Raw genomic sequence first — 22,389 nt, 5'->3', positions numbered from 1 at the left:
TTGTTGTAGGGTTAGATTCCTTCATTTGGGATTACTGTGTCAAAATTTATGCATTTTCAAAATTATAATAGGTATTTCAAGATTAGATTAATATCCAAAATGTGACCTATGATCCCAGTTATAATTATTCTTTTCCTTATTGCTTAAATTTCAAAATATCATCACAAATTGTATAAAAGCCTTGACATGCATTTCAAAACATAAGACTCTTTGTGGTAAGTTCTCACTGTGTCTTTAGCTATTAGAAACTAGAACTTGACATTTAGTGTATTAACATTTATTTACTTGGATAAATGGCTTTTCTTTTCTAGATTTCTATTCAAAAAAATAGGTTGTCTGAAAGTCAGGAAAAAGCAGTGAACCTGAAGAAAGACTTGGCAGAGATGCAGGAATGGATGACCCAGGCAGAAGAAGAATACCTGGAGAGAGATTTTGAATATAAGTCACCCGAAGAACTTGAGAGTGCTGTGGAAGAAATGAAGGTGAGACTGGACAATCAGTGTCAACAGGCTTTATATCCCCCACCTTCCCTCTAAAGATCAACTCTCAATTGATCATCTATTTGGCTGTAAAGCATGTTATGTACAGTTGGCCATTGAACTGCAAGGGTCCACTTATACATGGACTTTTTTCAATAAGTACTGAAAATCTATTTTGTTTCCTTATGATTTTCTTAGTACCAGTTTCTTTTCTCTAACTTACTTTGTTGTAGGCGTGCAGTATATAATACATATAACATACAAAATACGTGTTAATTGACTGTTTATATTATTGGTAAAGCTTCCAATCAACAGTAGGCTATCCGTAGTTAAGTTTTTGGGGAGTCAAAAGCTACTCGTGGATTTTTGACTACTTGGGGGGTCAGCACCCCAAAACCCTGTGTTGTTCAAGGGTCAACTATATATGTAATCTTTCATAGTAGGATTTCAAATTAAAAACAAAAACAAAAACATGGAAGGGTAGCTGCTTTGATTTTAGTAGGGAAAGGAAGCCAAGACTCCCTTGTTCAACTCGGCACATGAGTTGTTTCCATGAAGATCCCAGAGATGTTTTATTACGTTAGAACCTTGGGGAGCCACAGAGAATGACTCAGAATCAGTGGCTTCAGTCACACTCACAATATTGTGCAATAGATGTGTGCAACCAATGTTGTGTAACCATAACCACTATTTCCAAAAATTTTCAGGAAGAATTCATTAGAAACAACAGAGACTTTCCAATTTGGTTGGGGTTTATCCTTACTTCATCCAATGTGTTCTTCCAGTTAATTCATGGGGCACACATGCATATAAAGATTTTGTTAGAGCAGGTAAGAGTAGCAATAGAAACATGGCCAAGGGATTTAGTATCAGTTAGGGTGTTTCCCTGTAAACTCACATTCCTGTATCAATAATCTTGAATGCTCTCTTTTTTTAACATAATAAAAGAAGTGGGCATCATTCCCAAATTTCTAACACTGCTTCGCATCTCCTTCAGTGCTCAAGCCAAAGGAGATAGTAATTAGAGGCTATTTTTAAAAATAAGATTGAGCAACACATTGACTGTTTTATGCCAACGTTAACTTGCCTAAAAGTGTAACTAGGGCAAAAATCTCTGTGCAGATATTTGAAAAAAAGATATTTCGTTGCTATATTATTGGATGAGTACAAGTAAATGTGACAAGAGACTTTTATTGTAGTTGTAATATTTTCATTGACAAATCTTTTTTAGTGTGGCTTTTTAAGAAAGCTTTTAAACTATTCAGTGTATAAAGTATTTTAAAGGTAACCTACCATATTAAGAACCATCTTATTTCATTTATTCTCTTCTTTTACACTATTGGCATTGTAGTTTTATGTTTTCTTAAAGTCACTAGGGATGAGAGTTTAGAAAAATAAGATTAACACACTTGATTGGGCAACATTATTTATTTTTTCAAACAACGAATAGAATTTTAAAAACCACTGCACTCAATTATTGTACCCCACCTAGGGAAGTTTAAAATCTTTAAGCAATAAAGAAAACTAAAAAAGAAAGTAAAAAGCTGTTTTTGATTGATTTCCCTGAAAGTGAGATTTTATCCTAAGCACGGAGTGAGAGTCAAGAAAAATCTGTTGTTAGATCAGATCTTTCTAGTGTGACTTTATTATCTTTGAAATGCTGTTAATTATCAGAAGGATATATGTACCTATGTTATAGGAGAAAAAAATATGTTTGAATAACTTTTAAAGGATACTTCTACCAGGGTGCATCTCAATTTATGTGAAAATTTATTTATTTCAGTCGAATATGCTCAGACCTCTGGTGGTCAATGAAGATTAACTGAAAATCTTGGGACGAGACTTTGAAAATACTGCACGTCAGTAAACATAAGTGAGGATAGCTTAGGTTTTAACATCGCTTGTTATTAAATGAAAATGTTTGTATGGGACTGTACAGTGGGGCATACAATGGGTGAAATTTTATATTTAGCATTTTTATTTCATAGCAGTCTCTGTAGTGACTAAATAGTGTTTCAAATTAGGTAGGTAGAATCATGTTGACATTTTAATTTTGGTTTAGTTATTTAAAAAAGAAAAAAGATATTGCTTAATGAGAAAGGGAGACATTTTTCAAGTTCATCGTTTCTTGGAACAGAGGGCGAAAGAGGATGTGTTGCAGAAGGAGGTGAGAGTGAAGATTCTGAAGGACAACATCAAGTTATTGGCTGCAAAAGTGCCCTCTGGTGGCCAGGAGTTGACGTCGGAGCTGAACGTTGTGCTGGAGAATTACCAGCTTCTTTGTAACAGAATTCGAGGGAAGTGCCACACACTAGAGGTATGTTATTTTTTTCATTGATGCATTTCTGAGAGTCAAACTCTGTAATGTACCAACCATTTCCATATCTTGGAAAAAAACCTCAATTTTCTCCTCAAATTTTGGATCATAAAGGAAAAGTAGTTCTTGGATAATAAAATGAAACACAGATAAAAAAATAGGAGACCAAGATCTGTCCCCAATTAGTGGAAGGTCCTTGGGAGAGTCATTTGATATCTTCAGACTTTCCCTTTTTTATACGTGAAATCAAGGTTTTTATATCACAGATGATCTGTAGCATCTATTCCAGTCCTAAAATTCTAGAACAATGTACTTTAAGCACCTCTTGTTTTGTTTTGCCTGATTAGTAAAGATAGATGAATTGAGATTGTCTAAAGTTAAAATAACCTTAAAGAAAGCAGAACTTGAATATGCTGGTATTTTGCTGGACCATTTCCTGCCACCCCCCTCCCCACCCAGCCATTGGGTTTAAGATGTATTAATAGATGATTCTATAAGTGTTTTTTTTAATAAAGTTAGGTTTTTGCTTGTTTTTTTTTAATATTAGTGTGACTTTTGTTATATCTTGTTGGAAAAAATTTAAGTAACATTTCAATTTATAACAATTTCATTTATATTCAGTTTAACCTAAACAAATGATTGTATTGTGGTAGATCTTAAATGGTAAACAACCACAACTACAATATTCAAATTAAATTTACCCATTGTTATCCGATGGACATGCGTCCTATTTGGGAGACCACCTCAGGGATACTGTGGATACCTGATCATGGCATTGTACACCAGAAGCTAAACATTAATGAATGCCAACTATAATGTTATATATATAATGTGATGGTTCAGTGTGAGGTCGGAGAGATAGTGGATGGGGGGAGGGGGGTTCACAGTATGAGGGATATAAATGATGAACGTCTAAGTATTACCTTGTTTTGTACACCTGAAACTAATAAATAAATAAATTAAAAAAAAAAAAGAATAAGGTTGCTGCAGGATCACTCAACTCCTTTATTCCATATCTGCTGCTTTTAAAATGCATAAATAAATAAAGTCTTGGGCTCAGTTATTAAAAGGTATTTTCATCTGAAAAAAAAAATAAATAAATAAATTTACCCATTGTTTGCTTGTTCTGAATCTATCTTGTGTTAAGTATGGATAATTGAGACTAGTTAATAAGAAAGCTACAATTCAAACAAAACATCATTTTTTAATATTAATATGTTGTCTAAAATGAAATACCTGAGATTACTCATTTGAGAAATTAAAATTCTGTAAATAGAAGATACAACATTTTGTATTCCTAATCTTAACTCCTGGTGAATGATCCTGGAATTGAACTTTACCGCGTTCTTATCCATGTTTTCTTGTCTGTCATAACTATTCTTGACTTTGCTCTTTTTTCATTTCTTCATTATTTATAGCCAAAATAACCACTTATAATACGTTTACGTAATGAACAGAGTCCCTGAGTTATCTATCCCAATCTAACAAAAGACCACTACTTATTCTGTGTTATTTCTTCAAGCTGTCTTTATGACCCAGAGGTGACAATTTGAGAGTGAGGAATGAAATAAATGTCCTGAGTGTTTGGAATTCCTTTGAGAATTCCTTTGGAATTAGTTTGAGAGAATTACTTTGAGAGGAGAGAAAGAAAAATGGAAGAAAAAACTGATACAGCTGAAAGAGAAAAAATGAGGCCTTGATACCTTTGAAATGGGAAGTGAAAAGAAGGAAAAAGAGGTTTAAAAATGTAAATGCTTTTAAAATTATATCACAGATTATCAACACAAATTACTTAACCCTCTCCCAGGGCCTCCCAAAGTCTTACCCAGTACAGTATCAAGCTTGAAATCCAGTTATCTTCATGACCTGCATCAAGTCCAAATGCAAATGTGGCTCCTTGGGGCAGTTTCTCCAGGAGCAGGTGTCTGGGTGTGGCATCTCTTGATCTGGTGACCTGGGCACTAAAAAATTAAGTTGTTTGCATCCTATATACCCAACATACAGTGGTGAGACAGGCACAGGAAAACCGCTGCTGACATTCAAAAATGTTGGGGTAGTGATCAAAAAGGTTGGGGCAGTGGAAGGTAAATAGCAGTCACTTTTAATAGTTACTATGAAATCTAATAATAGAGTTCTGAAATCTAGCCAGGCATGTGACATCAGGGCCCTGTACTCCAGGGGCAGAAACTGCTGTTTGATTAGGGACCAGTTCTGCTTCTTGGGCGTGCTTCTCAGAGAGCCATCCTTCCTTTCCCATAAGAAACAGGGCTCTGCTTGCACTGGAATAAATTTCTCAGTCTGCTTTCTGCAGAGAAAGCAGAAACCTGAGAGACCAGACACATCTTTTCTCTTTTAGTCTTATTCAGGCGTTGGCACATTATAGCCTTAGGGTCAAATCTGATTTGTGGTTTCTTTCTGTATGGTCTGTGAGCTAAAAATAGTTTGTATGTTTTTAATTTTTAAAGGGTTGTTAAAAACAAAAACATACATACAAAATAAAGAAGATTCTGGCAGAGATCAGATGTGGCTTGTAAAACTTAAAATATTAACTATCTGGTCTTTTATAGAAAAATTTGCTGACCTCTGACCTGGTAAGCCTACCCTCACTTGGAGTGCAGGCTAGAAAGTGGATGGAGGCTCCGTGCTAAATTCTTTTATCAATCAAATATGAGGAGCCTGTTTTATCAGTCAAATAGGAGAGGCTGTTCCTCCCATAATTTTGTTCCTAGAAAGTGGGGAGTATACATTTATACCCTTTCCCCCCTGAAACTCCTCACAGGAATGGGGAATAAGTGATTGCAACTAGTGTAGTAAGTATAATATAACTCTGTTTTGGGTGAAATGTGGTTCTCTACATATATAGACACATTCATATGAATTTAGAAAAAAGTCAGAAAGAGTGTACAGCATATTATTTCATTCATTAGCTCTGAGTTGGAATTAGGTAGACCCCAGGGAATTCGAATTTCCTATATAATTTTAAAAAGTATGGTAGCTTCTCTTTAGAAAACAGACAGCTAATGATTCCCTCCTGGTTTCTTCTACCAATTAGATAATTTTATTTTTGACAAGTAAGCAGAGCCTTCAAATTTATTTTCCTGTAAAGAGTGAGGCAGCTCATTCCTCTTTGCCCCTCTCCCACCCTGTCCTCCAATTGTTCTACTGTGATTTATTGAAGAATTCGATTTTATTTCACTTGTTTGACATTCCAAATAAGTGACATAAATCTGCATGCATGATTATACTCCTATCTAAATGAAATGATTACTGCTCAGGGCGACTGTGTAGCACTGGAGATAACATGTATCGCTAAAGGGCTTCTATTCCAATTTAACTTTTTTCTCGCCTCCTTTAGGAGGTATGGTCTTGCTGGATTGAACTGCTTCACTATTTGGATCTAGAAACCACCTGGCTAAACACTCTGGAAGAGCGGATGAGGAGCGCAGAGGCCTTGCCTGACAGGGCAGATACCATCAGCGAAGCCCTGGAGGTGGGAATTTCTTCTTGTTACCATGAAGACAGATGAATATTGAAACACCTTACACCAGCAAATGCGTGTGCCTCCTCAGGAATTTTCAGTGTAACTTGTGTTGTCTTCTGTTGCCTGAAGTATTTATTCAGTGATGTGTATTTAGATTATGGGTGACCGACTAGCTCAGCCTCCTGAGATGGTTAAGTTGTTTGCTAATTAGTACATTTGAGACATTGTAAAGCACTCTAGTCACTTTCCAGCTTGTTTTTACCAGTCCTTGGATAAAAGCCTGCCATGTGTTATTGCGTCTTGTTTCTTCATAAAGTTATGTTTGTTCATTAGATACGACAATGACCATGTTTACAGTGGTTCCTACTCTGTAATCTTCAGACAAGAAAAGGTGGAGGACAGGGTGGGGAGGGCACACTTACAGGCATGGGATCCTCTCAGAGGAGCTTGTCCCCAGGCTCCTGAGCTTCTGAGCTTCTTGAGCTTCTGAGACCAAGAAATGTACCTGAGTTTTCCTTGTTCCCCAGTTACCAGCACAGTGTGTGGTACATGATGACTTAATAACTGTTTCTTAAATGGATTCAAATGTGGACAGAATGGATTTGCTTTTTTTTTTTTTTAAATAGCAGTAACAGGGTAGATATGCTTTTCAAATTGTAGGTACATGATGTGATAATTAAGGAGATGACTGAATTGAAGGTCAGAAATAAGTCAAGTGTGGTACCTAAATTCCAGTAGCCAGATGCTTTGCTAGAGAAAATATGTCACTTCTAAAATAGCAGAATGAGAGATTGAAAACATTAAAAAAAAAGAATGAAAAACTTACTTTAAAGTTACATATTTTCTTAACATGAGAATTAAAACGTGCATTCTAGAAATATGGAAAATGGAGAAAAACATAAAGCAAACTGTAAGATAAACACTTTTAAGCATTTTGATGTGTTTCTTCCTAATAATTATTATTATTTTTTAACATATACATGCTGGAAGGTAGTACATTATAGTAACTAGATCAGAGGCTTTGGAATCATAAGGGCTTTGGAGTCGAGTTGGAATCTTAGCTCTTCTTTGTACTGTGTGTGCATAGGCAAATTAGTTAACCCCTCTGAACTTTAGTTTTCTCATCTGTCATATGGGAATTATATATAAACTTTGTGGTTAATTATATTTACGTATAGGTAAAGTGTGTATATAAAACAGTTCCTAGTATATCTTATATCGTATATCTTTTAGAAAAATGAATACCTATTTTTAGTAATATAATCAATAACAGTTTGAGATAATTTTGCTTGTATGGTATTGTTTTCTGCTTTTAAACTTTGTATTATGCCAACAAACATTTTCCCATGTAATAATCATTGAAATTATTTTACAGAATTATATTATCATATATTATTCATGAAGATATATTGTCCTATATCATCATTCATTCTCAATTTCATATGTTTTTGAATACCATGATGGATATTTTTGTGAATTAATCATTTCTGGTCTTGTTCCTTAGGCAGATTTCTATAAAATGGAATTACTTGTTTAAAAAAATGGACCTTTTTAGGATCCTTGATACATACATTTTGCCTTAGTAAATGCATTATTTTTTCCCCCTGTCCCTGTTCAGTCTCTAGAATCTGTTTTGCGACATCCAGCGGATAATCGTACCCAGATTCGTGAACTTGGCCAGACTCTAATTGATGGAGGAATCCTCGATGATATAATCAGTGAGAAACTGGAAGCTTTCAACAGTCGATATGAAGAACTGAGTCACCTGGTAAGAGCTGGGACAGGCATGAGTGTTGATTTGGTGTTTGTCATATGGAACTGTCCTCAAGAACTTTTACCAAGGGAAGAGGCTGATAACCAACATTAACGGGGGTGTTGAGAGCTTTGAAATAACCAGAAGAGGAAGAGTAGACCTAATACTTCTAAGGCAGGCAGAACTTGATGATTCAAACAAAATCTATCTTTGAGATGGTTTCTACTTGTGAACTATTTAATTTCCTTTAAGGATCACATTATAGCTGTATTAAGAATAATGATTCATATCCTAGTAAATATTAGGGCCATCAGAAGTTGACATAAGTGCCAAATTCTCTTAGGTACATACCGGCATGTATCCTGACATGTGTGTTCATGTCAGTAAGTAGAGAAAGGAGAGTGTTTTTTTATAGGAGGGTTGGGTGGACGTTAGATGCTTTCAAACACATATTAAATAATAGCTGTTGATGCTTACTTAGATCATGAATAGCATCAAGCTTAATTCAAAAGTGCTGCAAACAGTCGTTCAACACATATGCACATCTGTACAACTTATTTTAGACTTTGGAAAATAAAGATTAATATCACTCTATTGATAGTCATGTTGTATTCTGTGTTCTTGTTGATAGGCTTATTGCTGATTCCTAAAAATGCCCTGAACTTACAACAAATTACAAATTTTTATTCTCTACTTAATATGTTAGTTAGGAAATCTTTACATTTTTATATATTGTCATTGTATGTAACTAAAAATTAGTCGTTCACTGCAAGATACATAGGATTCTAGAGGGACTTTGTCACTTATCATTGCTGGTTATTATTTATTTGTACTGTAGGCCAAAGTCTTGAACTAGTGCTTCTATTTCTTCTCTTGGTACGCAGGACATAAGGATTTTCTTACATTCAGCTATTTTGATTTGGCTGAGTGACTAATGATTCAATTTTATCCCCTGTGTAGGCAGAGAGCAAGCAGATTTCTTTGGAAAAGCAACTCCAGGTCCTGCAGGAAACTGATCACACGCTTCAAGTCTTGCAGGAGAGTTTAGGGGAGCTGGACAAGCAGCTCACCACATACTTGACTGACAGGATAGATGCCTTCCAAGTTCCCCAGGAAGCTCAGGTACTGCCATGGATGGGAGGTGTTTGAGTCGTAGAAAGAGCGTATGTAATTGTCTCCTCACCGGCAAGAGAACCAGCCCCTTCTGCCACCCCAACCCTACAGCCGGTGAGAAAGGTTGACCTTACTAATGGGGCAGCCTGTGGGTTTTGAAGTTCGCTTGGTCTTTATGTGAGACCCTGATAAATGGCCACCATTTTTAAATTGTGTATCTTCCTTAGTTATGCAACTGGGAAAAATCTTTCTTTATAAATAATTGGTGAACATTAGAAAGGACAAATGCAGAGAGTTTGCCAAGCACACAGTAGTCCTACAATATCGATGGACCATATTATTAATTATACTGTACTGCAAACTAATTAAAGCTTGTGTAGGGCTCAACATATTGTTATGTATTGTACGTCTATATAAAACTTTTTTTAAAAAGTCATTCTCTTCCCCTTCTAATCTCTTTGTAGAAAATCCAAGCAGAGATCTCAACCCATGAGCTTACTCTAGAGGAGTTGAGAAGAAATACCCGTTCTCAGCCTCCACCTTCCCCAGAAGGCAGGACCGCTAGAGGAAGTCAGATGGATGTGTTGCAGGTAAAGAGGCAGAGCAGCATCCTTTTACTTTTCAATGTGTTGGGCATAAAAAGAAAGTGAGGCGCAGCTGGTTACTTGGATGCCTTTGGTCTTCTGTATGGCGTAAACAGTGGGATGGGAGTGATGTATTGAAGGCACATTGTGTTCCGGTCAGGGCAGCAGAAACAAATTGTTGCATGCGTGGTGAACATTGAATCAGATTTTTATGGTTGAGCTGAGAAGGGATAGTGAGCTAGATTTGGAAGTTAGCTTTCTAGAGTCCTTTCCCTCAGTGCAGAGCCCCTGTCAGTTCTGGTGTGGCTGATACGCAGGGCAGGCTGAGTGCATGGGAGGCGGCACCACATAGACTCTTAATGGTGGATGTGACATTGACTTTCACTCTGAGCTTGTCATGAAGAGTACTTTGAGTTCTAGGTTTCTGCCTATGTTTTTGCAAACAGGTGAGAAAATTAATGTGGTTTTAATTCCACTGAGGCCAGCTTAGTTTTTTATTATATTGAAGACGGAGACACTGAGTGCCAAGCAACTCATGACACTGGACTGTTCACTCCGGTGACCAGTGACCTCACCGAGTTCTTTAAAGGAATTTTGTTTTACAGCTTTTTAGCCGTGTGTGTTTTACTAATACCATCTGCTGAGGGAGGTGATTGTCTTGTTGTGAATTGCTTATTCTTTTCATTTCTTCAAACAGAGAAAACTTCGAGAGGTATCTACAAAGTTCCAGCTTTTCCAGAAGCCTGCTAACTTCGAACAGCGCATGCTTGACTGCAAGCGCGTGCTGGACGGTGTGAAAGCAGAACTTCACGTTCTGAACGTGAAGGATGTGGATCCTGAAATCATCCAGACCCACCTGGACAAGTGTATGGTGAGGCCATTGCATGTTTACTGTGTCCAGTGGGTTTTCTAGCAGCTAATATGGCTTCCGCTAGTGCTTACTTACGTACATGGTTTGTTCAGTAATTATACAGTGCACTCAGAATAGCAATCAATGATGAAAAACAGGTTAAAAAATAATAAGTGTAGTCCTTTCCTTGAAGGAGAGAGAGGAGAGATAGCTAGGAGATAGTCAAATCAGCTTTTACAATGTAATGAGATAAGAAAACTAGGATAGACAAGTACAGAATATGATTTAAAAACAAAGGAAGCATGTCTTATTCATAATGTGAAGTTAGGGAAGCCTTTGCCAGAATATGACTAATAAGCTAACTTTTACAGGATAAATTTGAGTTAGCTAGAAGAACCATACTTATAGAATGAATGTTAGGGATATTACAGTGTAAAAAATAAAAATCATTCTTAAGGAAAGTAAAATTTTAGTTTATAAAGTTTAAGCTTAAAATATGAAAGAAGAAATTATGCTGAGATGTCAGGGATATTATTGCATAAAGAAATCATTCGCTAGGAAAATTAATTTTAAATCAAAGTTTAAACCTAAGATGTGAAAGAAGAAATTATTTAAAAGGCCTCCTCATGATTGTAATCTTGACCTTTAAAATTCCATTGCACAGAAACTTAAAAATAGTGTGGCTAAGCATACACAGTGTTAGAATTAGTGTTTCGCTTGAAAAGAATCATGAAGAAACTGAAGATGACACTTGTGAAGACAAGGAAAGTCTGGGATGAGTTCTTTGCACTTTTCAAAAACTGTAATCTTCACATATCTGTTATATACCAAAAGTTGTTTGATTACTCAAAAGCTGGAATGGGTGGAAGAATGAACAAACAGGATACATTTTTATAGGTAAGTGTGTACACACACATGCATGCGTGTGCTCAAGGACATATGGAAGTCCTTATTTATTTATTGAGATATAGAGATCACAAAGTACGTCCTGTGACCTCAAGTGACATTGTTTGTCTGTTGTTATGCGACAGAGCCAAGTGACATGTTTCAGGTCAAGATCACTCTGAATGGAGACAAGAGAACCTGCACAAAATAAAGCTCTTTGATTGTAGGTAACTAGGATGAAGACAGCTCTGAATTTGACTTGCGTAACTCCGATTTCTTATGGTCATATCCATCTTCATATATTGAGTTATCATATATTTTTTCATTATATAAGTAATATATACTGATTGTGGTAGACTTGGTACTTCAGAGAATTGTAAGAAAACAAATGAATGTCGATACTTCCAAATTCCAACAGCCAGAAATATAACCAGTGTTGTGTTTTTTGTTTGTTTTTTTAATAGCATTTAGGATTTTGTAGAATTTAATTTTAAAAGTGATGGACATTCAATGTATAGTCCTAATATTTTCCTACTTCAGGTAGGAAAAATGTTCATAAACTTTTAAAATACGCGTGTCAGTTTTTTAAAAAAATAAATATCTCTATTTGTTTATTTTCTTCTCTGATTTTACAAAGTTATTACAACCTTGATTTCATTTTACTTACCCTTTGAATTGAAATCTGGGGAAGATAAAGCCCTTTGATCTCCATGGTTAGTTCATAGCTGTCGAGCAGGATAAGCCGTGTTCTGAAATCATTCCAAGTAGCAGGGTTTCACTCTCCTGTGTCAACTTCGTCTTGCTTTATTTTTCAGAAACTCTACAAAACTTTAAGTGAAGTCAAGCTTGAAGTGGAGACTGTAATCAAAACAGGAAGGCACATTGTCCAGAAGCAGCAAACTGACAACCCCAAGGGGATGGATGAGCAACTGACCTCGCTGAAGATCCTCTACAATGACCTCGGTGCTCAGGTGAGGAAAGCAACATGCTTACATTTCACGGCATTAATTATATATGCTTTCGGTTATTCCAGTAATTTTTGTCATATTTCTTTAAATGTATGTGTTAATATTATAGTGATTACTAGTGGTATTGGAATTTAATATTTAATCTAGATTCATTTCATATTGTCAATGACGGTGGACATTTCAGAAGGTATGCTAAGGAAACTTCAAAAGTAATGATCCCTGAAAAAAAAAAATCCATTTAAACTCAAGTTATCGGTCTTTGACTATTTAAATTGAATAGTCTACTGAGAATGTGAAAACATCAGGACTTGAATAAATATTCCGTGACAGGAAGGTCACATTAATCTAGCAGGATTGAAAATCCTTTAAAGAAACATCGATACTTGGGACATTTTAGTGACTCCATGGGGGAGTTGTTGGGCCATTTACTGTGATTGACTGACTGGATCCACTAGGCTGAATGTGTTCTCTCTTTGAACATCTCTGCCTTGAAACCTTGGAAGCACAAAAATGTGTGGAAGTGAAACCGTGGCAATATTGAAAATCTGTGTTAGATAATATTTTAGATCCTTCTTGGGTTATTAAGTAGTAACTGAGTTTCTAGGGGACCCCAGAGAAAACTAACTGAAATGTGGTTACCACTTTCAAATCAGTATGAATGAACAGTCCATACAATTCCTGGGCCATTTTGACCTTATTTCTACAAGATTAAATTGTTGACTTTATATTAATTTGATGCATTGCACCACTGGAACAATATCTTAGAGCTTCCTTTTGGGATTATGCAGCTGAAGTTATTTGTGAAATATTATAATTATTCATTGACTGAGCATTCTATGGATGGGAATGGTGTTGCTGGTTTTTACACCAATTCTCTTACTGCGACTATAGTTTTAGAGTGAAGTAATTTTCTAATTTCACATAATTTAAACTTTAGTGTGTGTCAGGAGTTATACAGGCAGTAGCAATACAGTGGTGAGCAAAAACAAATGATCTCTTTGCCTAATGGGGGACAGGGTAGTGAAAGAAGAAATCATTAATTAAGTAGTCACACAAAGTGATGTGAAATTGTCAGTCTGAAGTGTTATGGAATGAACATGGTGCTTTAAGTGTTGATGTCACAGGGGGATTTGGCCCAGTCTGGGGTGAGGAAAGCTTCCCTGATGAAGTGGTACACAGACTGAGCTCTGACATCCGAGTACTATATCATACATATCTATGTATATATATCATATTTCCTTTATCATTCATCTATCAGTGGACACTTAGGTTGTTTCCATACCTTAACTATTGTGAATAGTGCTGCAATGAACATGGGAGTGAAGATATCTCTTCGAGATGCTGATTTAATTTCCTTTGGATTGATACCCAGAAGTAGGATTGCTGGATTATATTCTAGTTCTATTTTTAATTTTTCTGATGAACCTCCATACTGTTTTCCATAATTGTATACTTGAAATCTGCTAAGAGAGTAGATCTTAAATGTTCTCACCACTGAAAAGGTAATGATGTGATATGATGGCTATGTTAATTAACTTAATTGTAGTAATCATTTTACGATGTATATGTATATAAAATTATCACATTGTACACCTTAAAAATCACATTGTATATACAAAACTATAGTAAGTATCAAGAAGTGGTAACACAATAGGAGAGTGCTAGGTCTGGGAAGCCAAGGGAAGAGGGCATTTTGAGAATGAGTATAGGCAGCTATTTGAATATTATCAAAAGTTAAATATGGCATCCACTTAAAAATGTCCATTAAATCTGTTGTCATGGGAGTCATTATTGAACTTAGCAAAGATAATTTCTGTGGTGTGATGGGGGTAGAAGCCAGAATGGCATGGCATGAAGTATGTGTGGGAGGTTAAGAAAATGGTCTTGAGTGTTTGAATGGAAAGGTAGGAGAGAGGAAGGTCTTCAGGGGACCTGGGGCCAAAGAAGGGAGTGTGTGTGTGTGTGTGTGTGTGTAAGAGAGACTTGAGTATGTTTCATACCTTATGAAAATGATGCTATTAGGAGAGAATGGTTGAATATTCAAGAGGGATAAGAGATGATAGATAAAAGATTTACAACTTGATAGTGTCCAGTTCAACATGCATCTTAAAACATTGATTAGACTGAGAAGAATGTAAATTGTTATAAGTTGAACTTTATTCTTCCTAGGAGACACAAATTTTTGGGTGCATTACGTTTTATGATGATTGTGTATCTGCCTGGCATGTCAAAGTGAGATAAGTTTCCTTTGAATACATGCTATCTTTTAATCGAATTCACTTATTTGTCTCTTAAAGTCTGCATTGAGGTGCTATTCATTTAGAGTCATGAATTTTAATTAAAGTCTACAGAAAAAAATTTCACTTTGAAGAAAGAAATTAATAAAAATCATCACTCCTTGAGGTATGAAAGAGTAAAACTGAACCTAGAAGACTAGAAAAAAAAAGAAATGTAATCCCACCTTCCTTATTAAGAAAATTCAGTCTCTGTGTCATTTTATATTATCTCAGAGAATTTGCATCCCATACGTGACTTATCACTCTACTACTGAGGTAATGTCATTGTCTATAGGTACGTGCACATGGAAGGAAGAACATGTTTTTCTGTATGTATTGTGTGGTGATATCCTTTACAGTGTTATCGCAACCTTAGATTGTGAACGATTGTTTAGTTTGAGAGTGCCATCATGTAATAGACAGGGTCAGACCAAGCTCAATGCAGTGGCCGTGCAGCACTGATCTTGGCCTTAACCTCTTTAAGCTTCGCTGTCCTGTTCTGTAAAATAGAAAGGGTAGTGCCTGTGACAGAGGCTGTTGTGGGTTTCATTGCGTAACATGTGTACGGTTCCTTAACACAATCCGGGAGCTGTATTAAAAGCTTGGTAAATGATAGTTTGGTTCATTTTGCTTTCTGTCAACAACCGTAAGAGCAAAATAATAATAAAAGTTTGTGTTGCATAACCATATACTGTATTTTAAATTAAGTGGTTAATTGTAAACCATATGATTGTGAAAATCATACTATCATACAAATTGATGGAATATAATGTGTGTGTGTGTGTTGAAACAGTCTTTCACTGAGAGGATTTTAAGGCATCTTCTGTTCAAAATGATAAAAGATACTATTTATCGATCCCTTAACTTTGTTATAAGGACTGGGGGTATGCCCTTTATGTATATATTTTTCTCATTTAAAACTCATAATGGGGCAGCCGGATGGCTCAGTTGGTTAGAGCACGAGCTCTGAACAACAGGGTTGCTGGTTCGATTCCCACATGGGCCAGTGAGCTGCACCCTCCACAACTAGATTGAAAGACAACCAGCTGCCGCTGAGCTTCCAGGGGGGCGGCCAGATGGCTCGGTTGTTTACAGCGTAGTCTCTCAACAACAAGGTTGCCAGTTCAATTCCCACATGGGATGGTGGGTTGTGCCCCGTGCAACTAAGATTGAAAATGGCAACTGGACTTGGAGCTGAGCTGCACCCTCCACAAAATGGGCCCTGGAGAAGCACACTGTTCCCCAATAAAATTAAACAAACAAACAAACAAATAAAAAACCCATAACAGCTTTTTGAAGGCTATATCTCTACCAAGGACACTTACAAAGTAAGTGGTAGAGCTAAGGTGAAAACCTAAGGTTGCCCAGCACTTGACCACTATGGTATAATGTCCCCTTGCAGAAATGCAAGAATTGAGTGATTCTACCGTGTTTCCCCAAAAATAAGACCTAGCTGGGCAATCAGCTCTAATGGGTCCTTTGGAGCAAAAATTAATATAAGACCCGGTCTTATTTTACTATAATATAAGACCTGGTCTTATATAATACGATATGATATGATATGATACGATACGATACGATACGATACAATATATAATATAGTATAATATAATATAATATAATATAATATAATATAATACCCTGTCTTATTTTACTATAAGACTTAGTATAATATAATGTAATATAATATAATATAATATAATACCCGGTCTTATTTTGCCATAAGACCCGATCTTACATAATATAATGTAATGTAATGTAATGTACTGTAATGTAATGTAATGTAATAAATATAATATAATATACTGGGTCTTATATTAATTTTTGCTCCAAAAGACGCATTAGAGCTGATTGTCCTGCTAGGTCTTATTTTTGGGTAAACATGGTAGGTGCTAGAGATAAAGGTCATGTATGTCTTGGGGATTAAATATGAGTTAGTGTGGATCCTAAGTTTATATGCTGATTCATTTCCACTCATGGTCAGTTCTCTCTCCCTCCCTTCTTTTCAGGTGACAGAGGGAAAACAGGATTTGGAGAGAGCATCACAGTTGGCCCGGAAAATGAAGAAAGAGGCTGCTTCTCTCTCTGAATGGCTTTCTGTTACTGAAGCTGAACTGATACAGAAATCCGCTTCAGAAGGTTTGCTTGGCGACTTGGATACAGAAATTTCCTGGGCTAAAGTAAGTTGTAGTTCAGGTGAACCACCAGTATTACGCCACTGTAACCAGTGGCATTCTGGTCAGGGCCATCTGGGTGGATGTCCATTTCATATGAAATACAGTCTTTTCTTGTTTCCATTTTTCCACTTCTCTGTCCTAAGAAAAAAAACAATAAGAATATTTTTTAAAAATCTATGTAAAGAAGCTGTTTTTATCTTGATTCCAAAAGTGCTGAACTCATATGCATCATCAACAGGACCTTCATAGGCATTATGCTTATAATGAAAACATTATAATTGTCACCTTCAAAATTGGTGACATTCTTTGAGTATTCATTCTTCACAGAGTATTGTGTTAAATTTGTTTAATTCTTCTAGAATAACTTTTGTACAGTCACTAATCTTTCTATTCCAAACTAATTGATGTCAAGAGCATAGGATAAGAATTTTCAGAAAGAAAAGAATTAATAAAGGATCACAGTTACTTTGAAATCATAGAGATTTCAACATTGATTTGCCAGTTCTCTTTTGAAATGGACAAAGAATTGAATGGAATACAAAGTAGTTTTTTTCCTATGCATTCTCATTTCCCACACTTATTTCCTAAAAAGCATGTATACTGATCAGTACTGTGACAGAAATCTTTATAAAAGTCATAGTATTAGTTTTGACATTCTCTACAGGTGTTGGACTGTGGGAAGTGAAGGTCTCACTTCCCAAGGTCTCAGGAGACCTTGGGGTGATACTACTCCTTAATTTGCATGCTCTGTGGAGATAAAAGTTGAATGAAAGTCAAGATATTAGGCACCAGAAAGAAAGTCCTCAGTTTAGAAAATAGCTCCTGAAAAGCATGATTATGCCATGGGCTGTGTAAAGTGAAAAGGGATGAATTAAGGAAATGAAGAATGTTGGAATTTATGGGTGTATTGTGGACGAATGCAAAGGTATCAAACTTTATTTTTGTTAAATGTAATTTTTTTTGAGGAAATATTATCTTTGTACAGTACAATTTGAAAGCCCTTGTTTTCTTTTTAGTAATGTAAGTCATATAAGCTAATGAATGACATTTTCATAGTATAATAAAAAAAGACAGGAGCAAAAATCATCTATCATGAAAGAATACACCCCCATTGTTTCATTTTTTTTTATAGGTACATATGGACACACACAGGCAACAAGCATATATTCATAAAGAATTTTATGATATCTAGAGTTTCAAACCTTCTTTTAAAAACTTATCTTTAATCCCTTTGCCTACAAGTGTGTTTGTATCACATATTGGAGATAGGCATAGTATGTTGATACATATTTTATTTTTTATTGTCCTATTCCTCCATTCATGTCCATTTAAATTACCAATTTTCACTATTGTAAAAAAATGCTATGAGGAATATACTGTTAGCTAAATCATAGCAGACATTCATAATTATTTCCTGAGGATAAATTATTAGCCCTGAAAATATTTGGTCATGGGATAGATCTGTTGTAAAGTCTCATTCGTATTGTGAAATTGCCCTTCAGAAATGTACCCAGCAATTATCAGTGAGAATTCCTTCTTGCTTGTTTTAACCACACCTTTGAGAACGGTAGGCAAAGAATCATGTTTTTGTTATTTAATTAGAACATTTTCCATCAGTTTGTAGACAATTTGTAGTTCTTTCTGAAAAATTGCTTTTATTGTAATACTGACCATTTTTCTATCACCAGTTAGGTCTCTTAATTTAGAGCTCTTTACCTGCAACAATTAATTAATGCTCAGTATGTTGTCTGTTATTTCCATATTATTTTTTTGTTACTTTAGTTCCTGTTCTGTTCTGTATATTTTTGAAAATACTGTTATTATATATTTTTAAAGGATAAAATCATCTTTTTCTTCATTATTTCTGCCACTCGTGGAGAAAGGCAAACTCTACTCCAAGGTTGTGTAATTATTTGCTTATATTTTCCTCTAGCTCTTTTATAGTTTCATCTTTTTACCTTTAATGCTTTGATCCTTCTGGAATTTATTTTGTGTATATAATGAGATAAGGCACTACCTTTTTTTCCAAATAGTCAACCAATTATCTCCGGACTGTTTATTGAGTAGTTATTCTTTCCTCACTCATTTGACATGCTAATTTCATTTATTCATTTTGCATGTTGATTTCTTTGTTTTCTGCTTCACTGATTGGATCCTCTGAAACGTTCTTCAGCTGTTTAGCTATGTGGCTTTATTATTTATTTTAACATGTATTTAATGGATTCCCTCTCTTTACACTTCTTTTTTATTTTCTGGATACACTCTTATGAATTTTAAAATTATTATGCTCTAAAAAAATACTGTTAGAAGTTTTGATTTAAATTTATAGATTTGTTTTGAGGTCAGTTGACATCTCTGTTATATTAATTCTTTTTAGTTACATGGTATGTCTCATTCCCGCTGCTCCCCCGCCCCTCAATTCTTTAGATAATTTTTTTGGTTATTTTCTACATAATGTTTTTGTTATTTTCTTCATAAACATTATGTATATATGCAAAGAAGTTTATACATACATATTTATTTTATATACTATAAAAGTATGCCTTTTCTCTTTTTTACTAATTGCTTATGGCTGGTACATAGGTGATACTGGTTTTTGCATATTTAATTTTTATTCATCTTTGTATACACATACATTCAATTAGTATTTTTCAGTTGATTCTCATTTTTTTTAAAGGTAAAGACTGCAAATAATGATAAGTTTGTCTCTTTTGGAAGTACTCACTCTTAACTCCTATTTAATCTTATTTCAGATTTGAAATAATAAAGATGATATATACAAATCATGAGTTCACAGCACATTTTGTTCACTAGAGCAAATCAAAATAGACATCAGTATGTAACATAATCATCCATTTTTTCAACGTTGTGTTTTTAGATTTAAGAAACATGCGTGTTTCACATTTTAATGTATTTACACTTAAAAATAATGTAAACTTATTTTCAATGCAAAATTTAAATAACATTTTCATCCTGAGCTTAATGTTTTATTCCATACCTTAAATATCATTATTTTCAATGCAGTCATTTTCTTTACAATAAAATCTATTAGCATAGATGGTAGGTATACTGCTTCAGTTTAATTACTTGTAGTTAATCTCTTAGTTATTTTTTGTAGTTCTCAAAGACTATCCTAGTCAGTCAGTACATAACCACTGAAGGAATGCAGAAAGCCTTAACTTCAGAGAGCATGGCTGTGGGCATTGTATTTTTTTTTCTTTCTTTTTTTTCTCCCTGATGGAGAATACTTGAGAGAAACATTTTAGTGCCTTTATAAATACCAATAATTGACACGGCCAAGTTAAGTGTTTAAAACCTTCGTTCACTGGTGAATTTGCAATTTTTATGCCTTCCCAAATATGATTTAATGATGTGAGATTAAACATAGACTTGAGCTCCTTTAAATGATTTGTTTAAATAGGTGCAACAGCAGTAGGGTAGATATCCATGTTACTGTTTGATTGAGAGAACTTTGTAGTTTTAATTTTGTAATCCAACGTTCTCGCTATAACTCTCTGATTGCAATGCTTGCCAAGTCAGACTTATGAACTTGAGAATCAAGTTATCATCATACCATCCAGAGTATTACCTTTGCATATTATGACGATTGTAAGACCAAAGCTTAGACATGCTAGTTCTATGATTTACTAAGATGAAATGGTTTTGTAGTGCTTATACAACAGATTATATGTTAAGTCATCTAATTACAGGATGTAATCCTTGCAAGTAAATACAGTACACATCCTGTGTCTCCTGTAGTAATCAAGGAGATGAATTCATTATTAATTTTTTAGAATTGTGAATTCCAGGATAGTTCGGCTTTGCCATCTTGTAGTTATAGAAAATAAAAATGATTCTTTACATGTAGAGTTATGATGGAGATAATGAGTGTTTGTGTGTGACAAGTGGAATTTATACTTAAATTCAGATTTGGTAATTATTTTAGTATTTTAATACATTCCTTGGTGTTTGGATAATTAAATATTTTAATTTGTATTAGTAACTTAAGAATGCTCACATATTAATAAGTTGTGGAGTTTTGTAAACCTTTGGCAATTCTCAGATATCTAGGGAGTCATAGGCTACTCTGAGTAGAAGAAAAGTTTTTAGAAAATTAAGGTTGTAGAAACTTTTATAATGTTCTGAAAGCTCAAGTGAGTCTTGGTATTTTTATTTTCTAGAATATTCTGAAGGATCTGGAAAAGAGAAAAGCTGATTTAAACACCATCACAGAGAGTAGCGCCGCCCTCCAGAACTTGGTAGAGGGCAGTGAGCCTGTTTTAGAAGAGAGGCTCTGTGTTCTCAACGCTGGGTGGAGCCGAGTGCGCACCTGGACAGAGGATTGGTGCAGTACCTTAATGGTATGTTTTGGGAACAATTTAATGATCACATCTTCTCTCCTTTAATTATTTAAAAATGAATACAGTTTTGGTTAGAATTCCAAATCCTATTTTCCATGTGTCGCAATAATGTTTTGCTTGTGAATTAATTTCATGAGACTACATTTTATTTTTTCCTTTGAAAAGATACCAGAGTTCAAAATGTCTCCCTTAAGTACTATATCATGTATGATATACATTGAAATATATACTTTAACATCTTAGTAAATATATCTAATTTTTTACATTTTAGTGATTTACTACTGTATTTCACTTTCACATAATTATAAACTATATGTATAATGTTTATAATGCCCTAAGAATGGTATTACCAGTTAAGTGCACAACTTTTAGTATCCAATGGCCTAAATACAAATTTTAACTATTAGCTGGGAGATATCGGTCAAGTTACTTAAATGCTCTCTAAATCTCAGTTTTCTTCTATGTAAAATGGGCATTATTAGCATTTATACCTCATACAGTTTTGTTATGATTATATGACATAAAAAAATGTAGTGCTCTTACATAACTGTACTTAAAACAACAAATTTTAGATATTATGATGATTATGATCATTGTTAAATATCGTATGTTGTTAGTCTTTGGTTATACCACTACACTGTTAATTATTTTATAAAATTTTGACCATTTAATTTTCATAGTGATTTTCGGACCCTCTTATACTGCATTGAATATATGGCAATCTCATCCTTCCCTCCCTTAGAGGGTGTTATCACAAATTATTATTTCTAACTTAGATAGGACTTCTTCCAAATTCGTAGAACAACTGGCTAATGAACAGAGACAGAGAAAAATAAATCATTGTGTGTTTGAGAACTTATTAAGATCGATCAGAATGCGTAGGTCATTGAAGTTCATGGGTTTACACCATGGTTTGTGAGATTTCATATCGAGAGTGCATCCATGACTTAATTATGTGCATAACCTTGTATAAATTACTTAATGTCACTAAGCTTTAATTTCCCAATGCATAAAATGCAAGTAAAAGAATATACTGACAGTGTTAAATGTTGAATAATGAATGTGAAAATCTTGACTCACAGAATATATAAAACATTTTATGTGTTCATTTTTGTTATCATTAGATTTCTTCCACGTTTATGGTC

At 34.8% G+C, this 22,389-nt stretch overlaps 1 protein-coding gene across 3 annotated transcripts in view; it reads left to right on the top strand.

The window, feature by feature from the left end:
- Window positions 1-22,389, top strand: part of UTRN (utrophin) — a 461,045-nt gene that overhangs the window by 160,023 nt on the left and 278,633 nt on the right. For all 3 annotated transcript variants that reach the window (XM_081037226.1, XM_081037224.1, XM_081037225.1), the window contains 10 exons: window positions 312-482; window positions 2,617-2,796; window positions 6,152-6,286; window positions 7,896-8,045; window positions 8,991-9,152; window positions 9,608-9,733; window positions 10,425-10,598; window positions 12,278-12,433; window positions 16,716-16,886; window positions 21,065-21,244. In XM_081037226.1, coding sequence (XP_080893352.1) covers window positions 312-482; window positions 2,617-2,796; window positions 6,152-6,286; window positions 7,896-8,045; window positions 8,991-9,152; window positions 9,608-9,733; window positions 10,425-10,598; window positions 12,278-12,433; window positions 16,716-16,886; window positions 21,065-21,244 — 1,605 coding nt within the window. The remainder of the gene's footprint in view (window positions 1-311; window positions 483-2,616; window positions 2,797-6,151; window positions 6,287-7,895; window positions 8,046-8,990; window positions 9,153-9,607; window positions 9,734-10,424; window positions 10,599-12,277; window positions 12,434-16,715; window positions 16,887-21,064; window positions 21,245-22,389) is intronic.

Source organism: Rhinolophus hipposideros (assembly GCF_964194185.1).
Source record: "Rhinolophus hipposideros genome assembly, chromosome: 3".
NCBI lineage: Eukaryota > Metazoa > Chordata > Mammalia > Chiroptera > Rhinolophidae > Rhinolophus > Rhinolophus hipposideros.
This window is presented reverse-complemented; position numbering and strand designations above follow the sequence as displayed.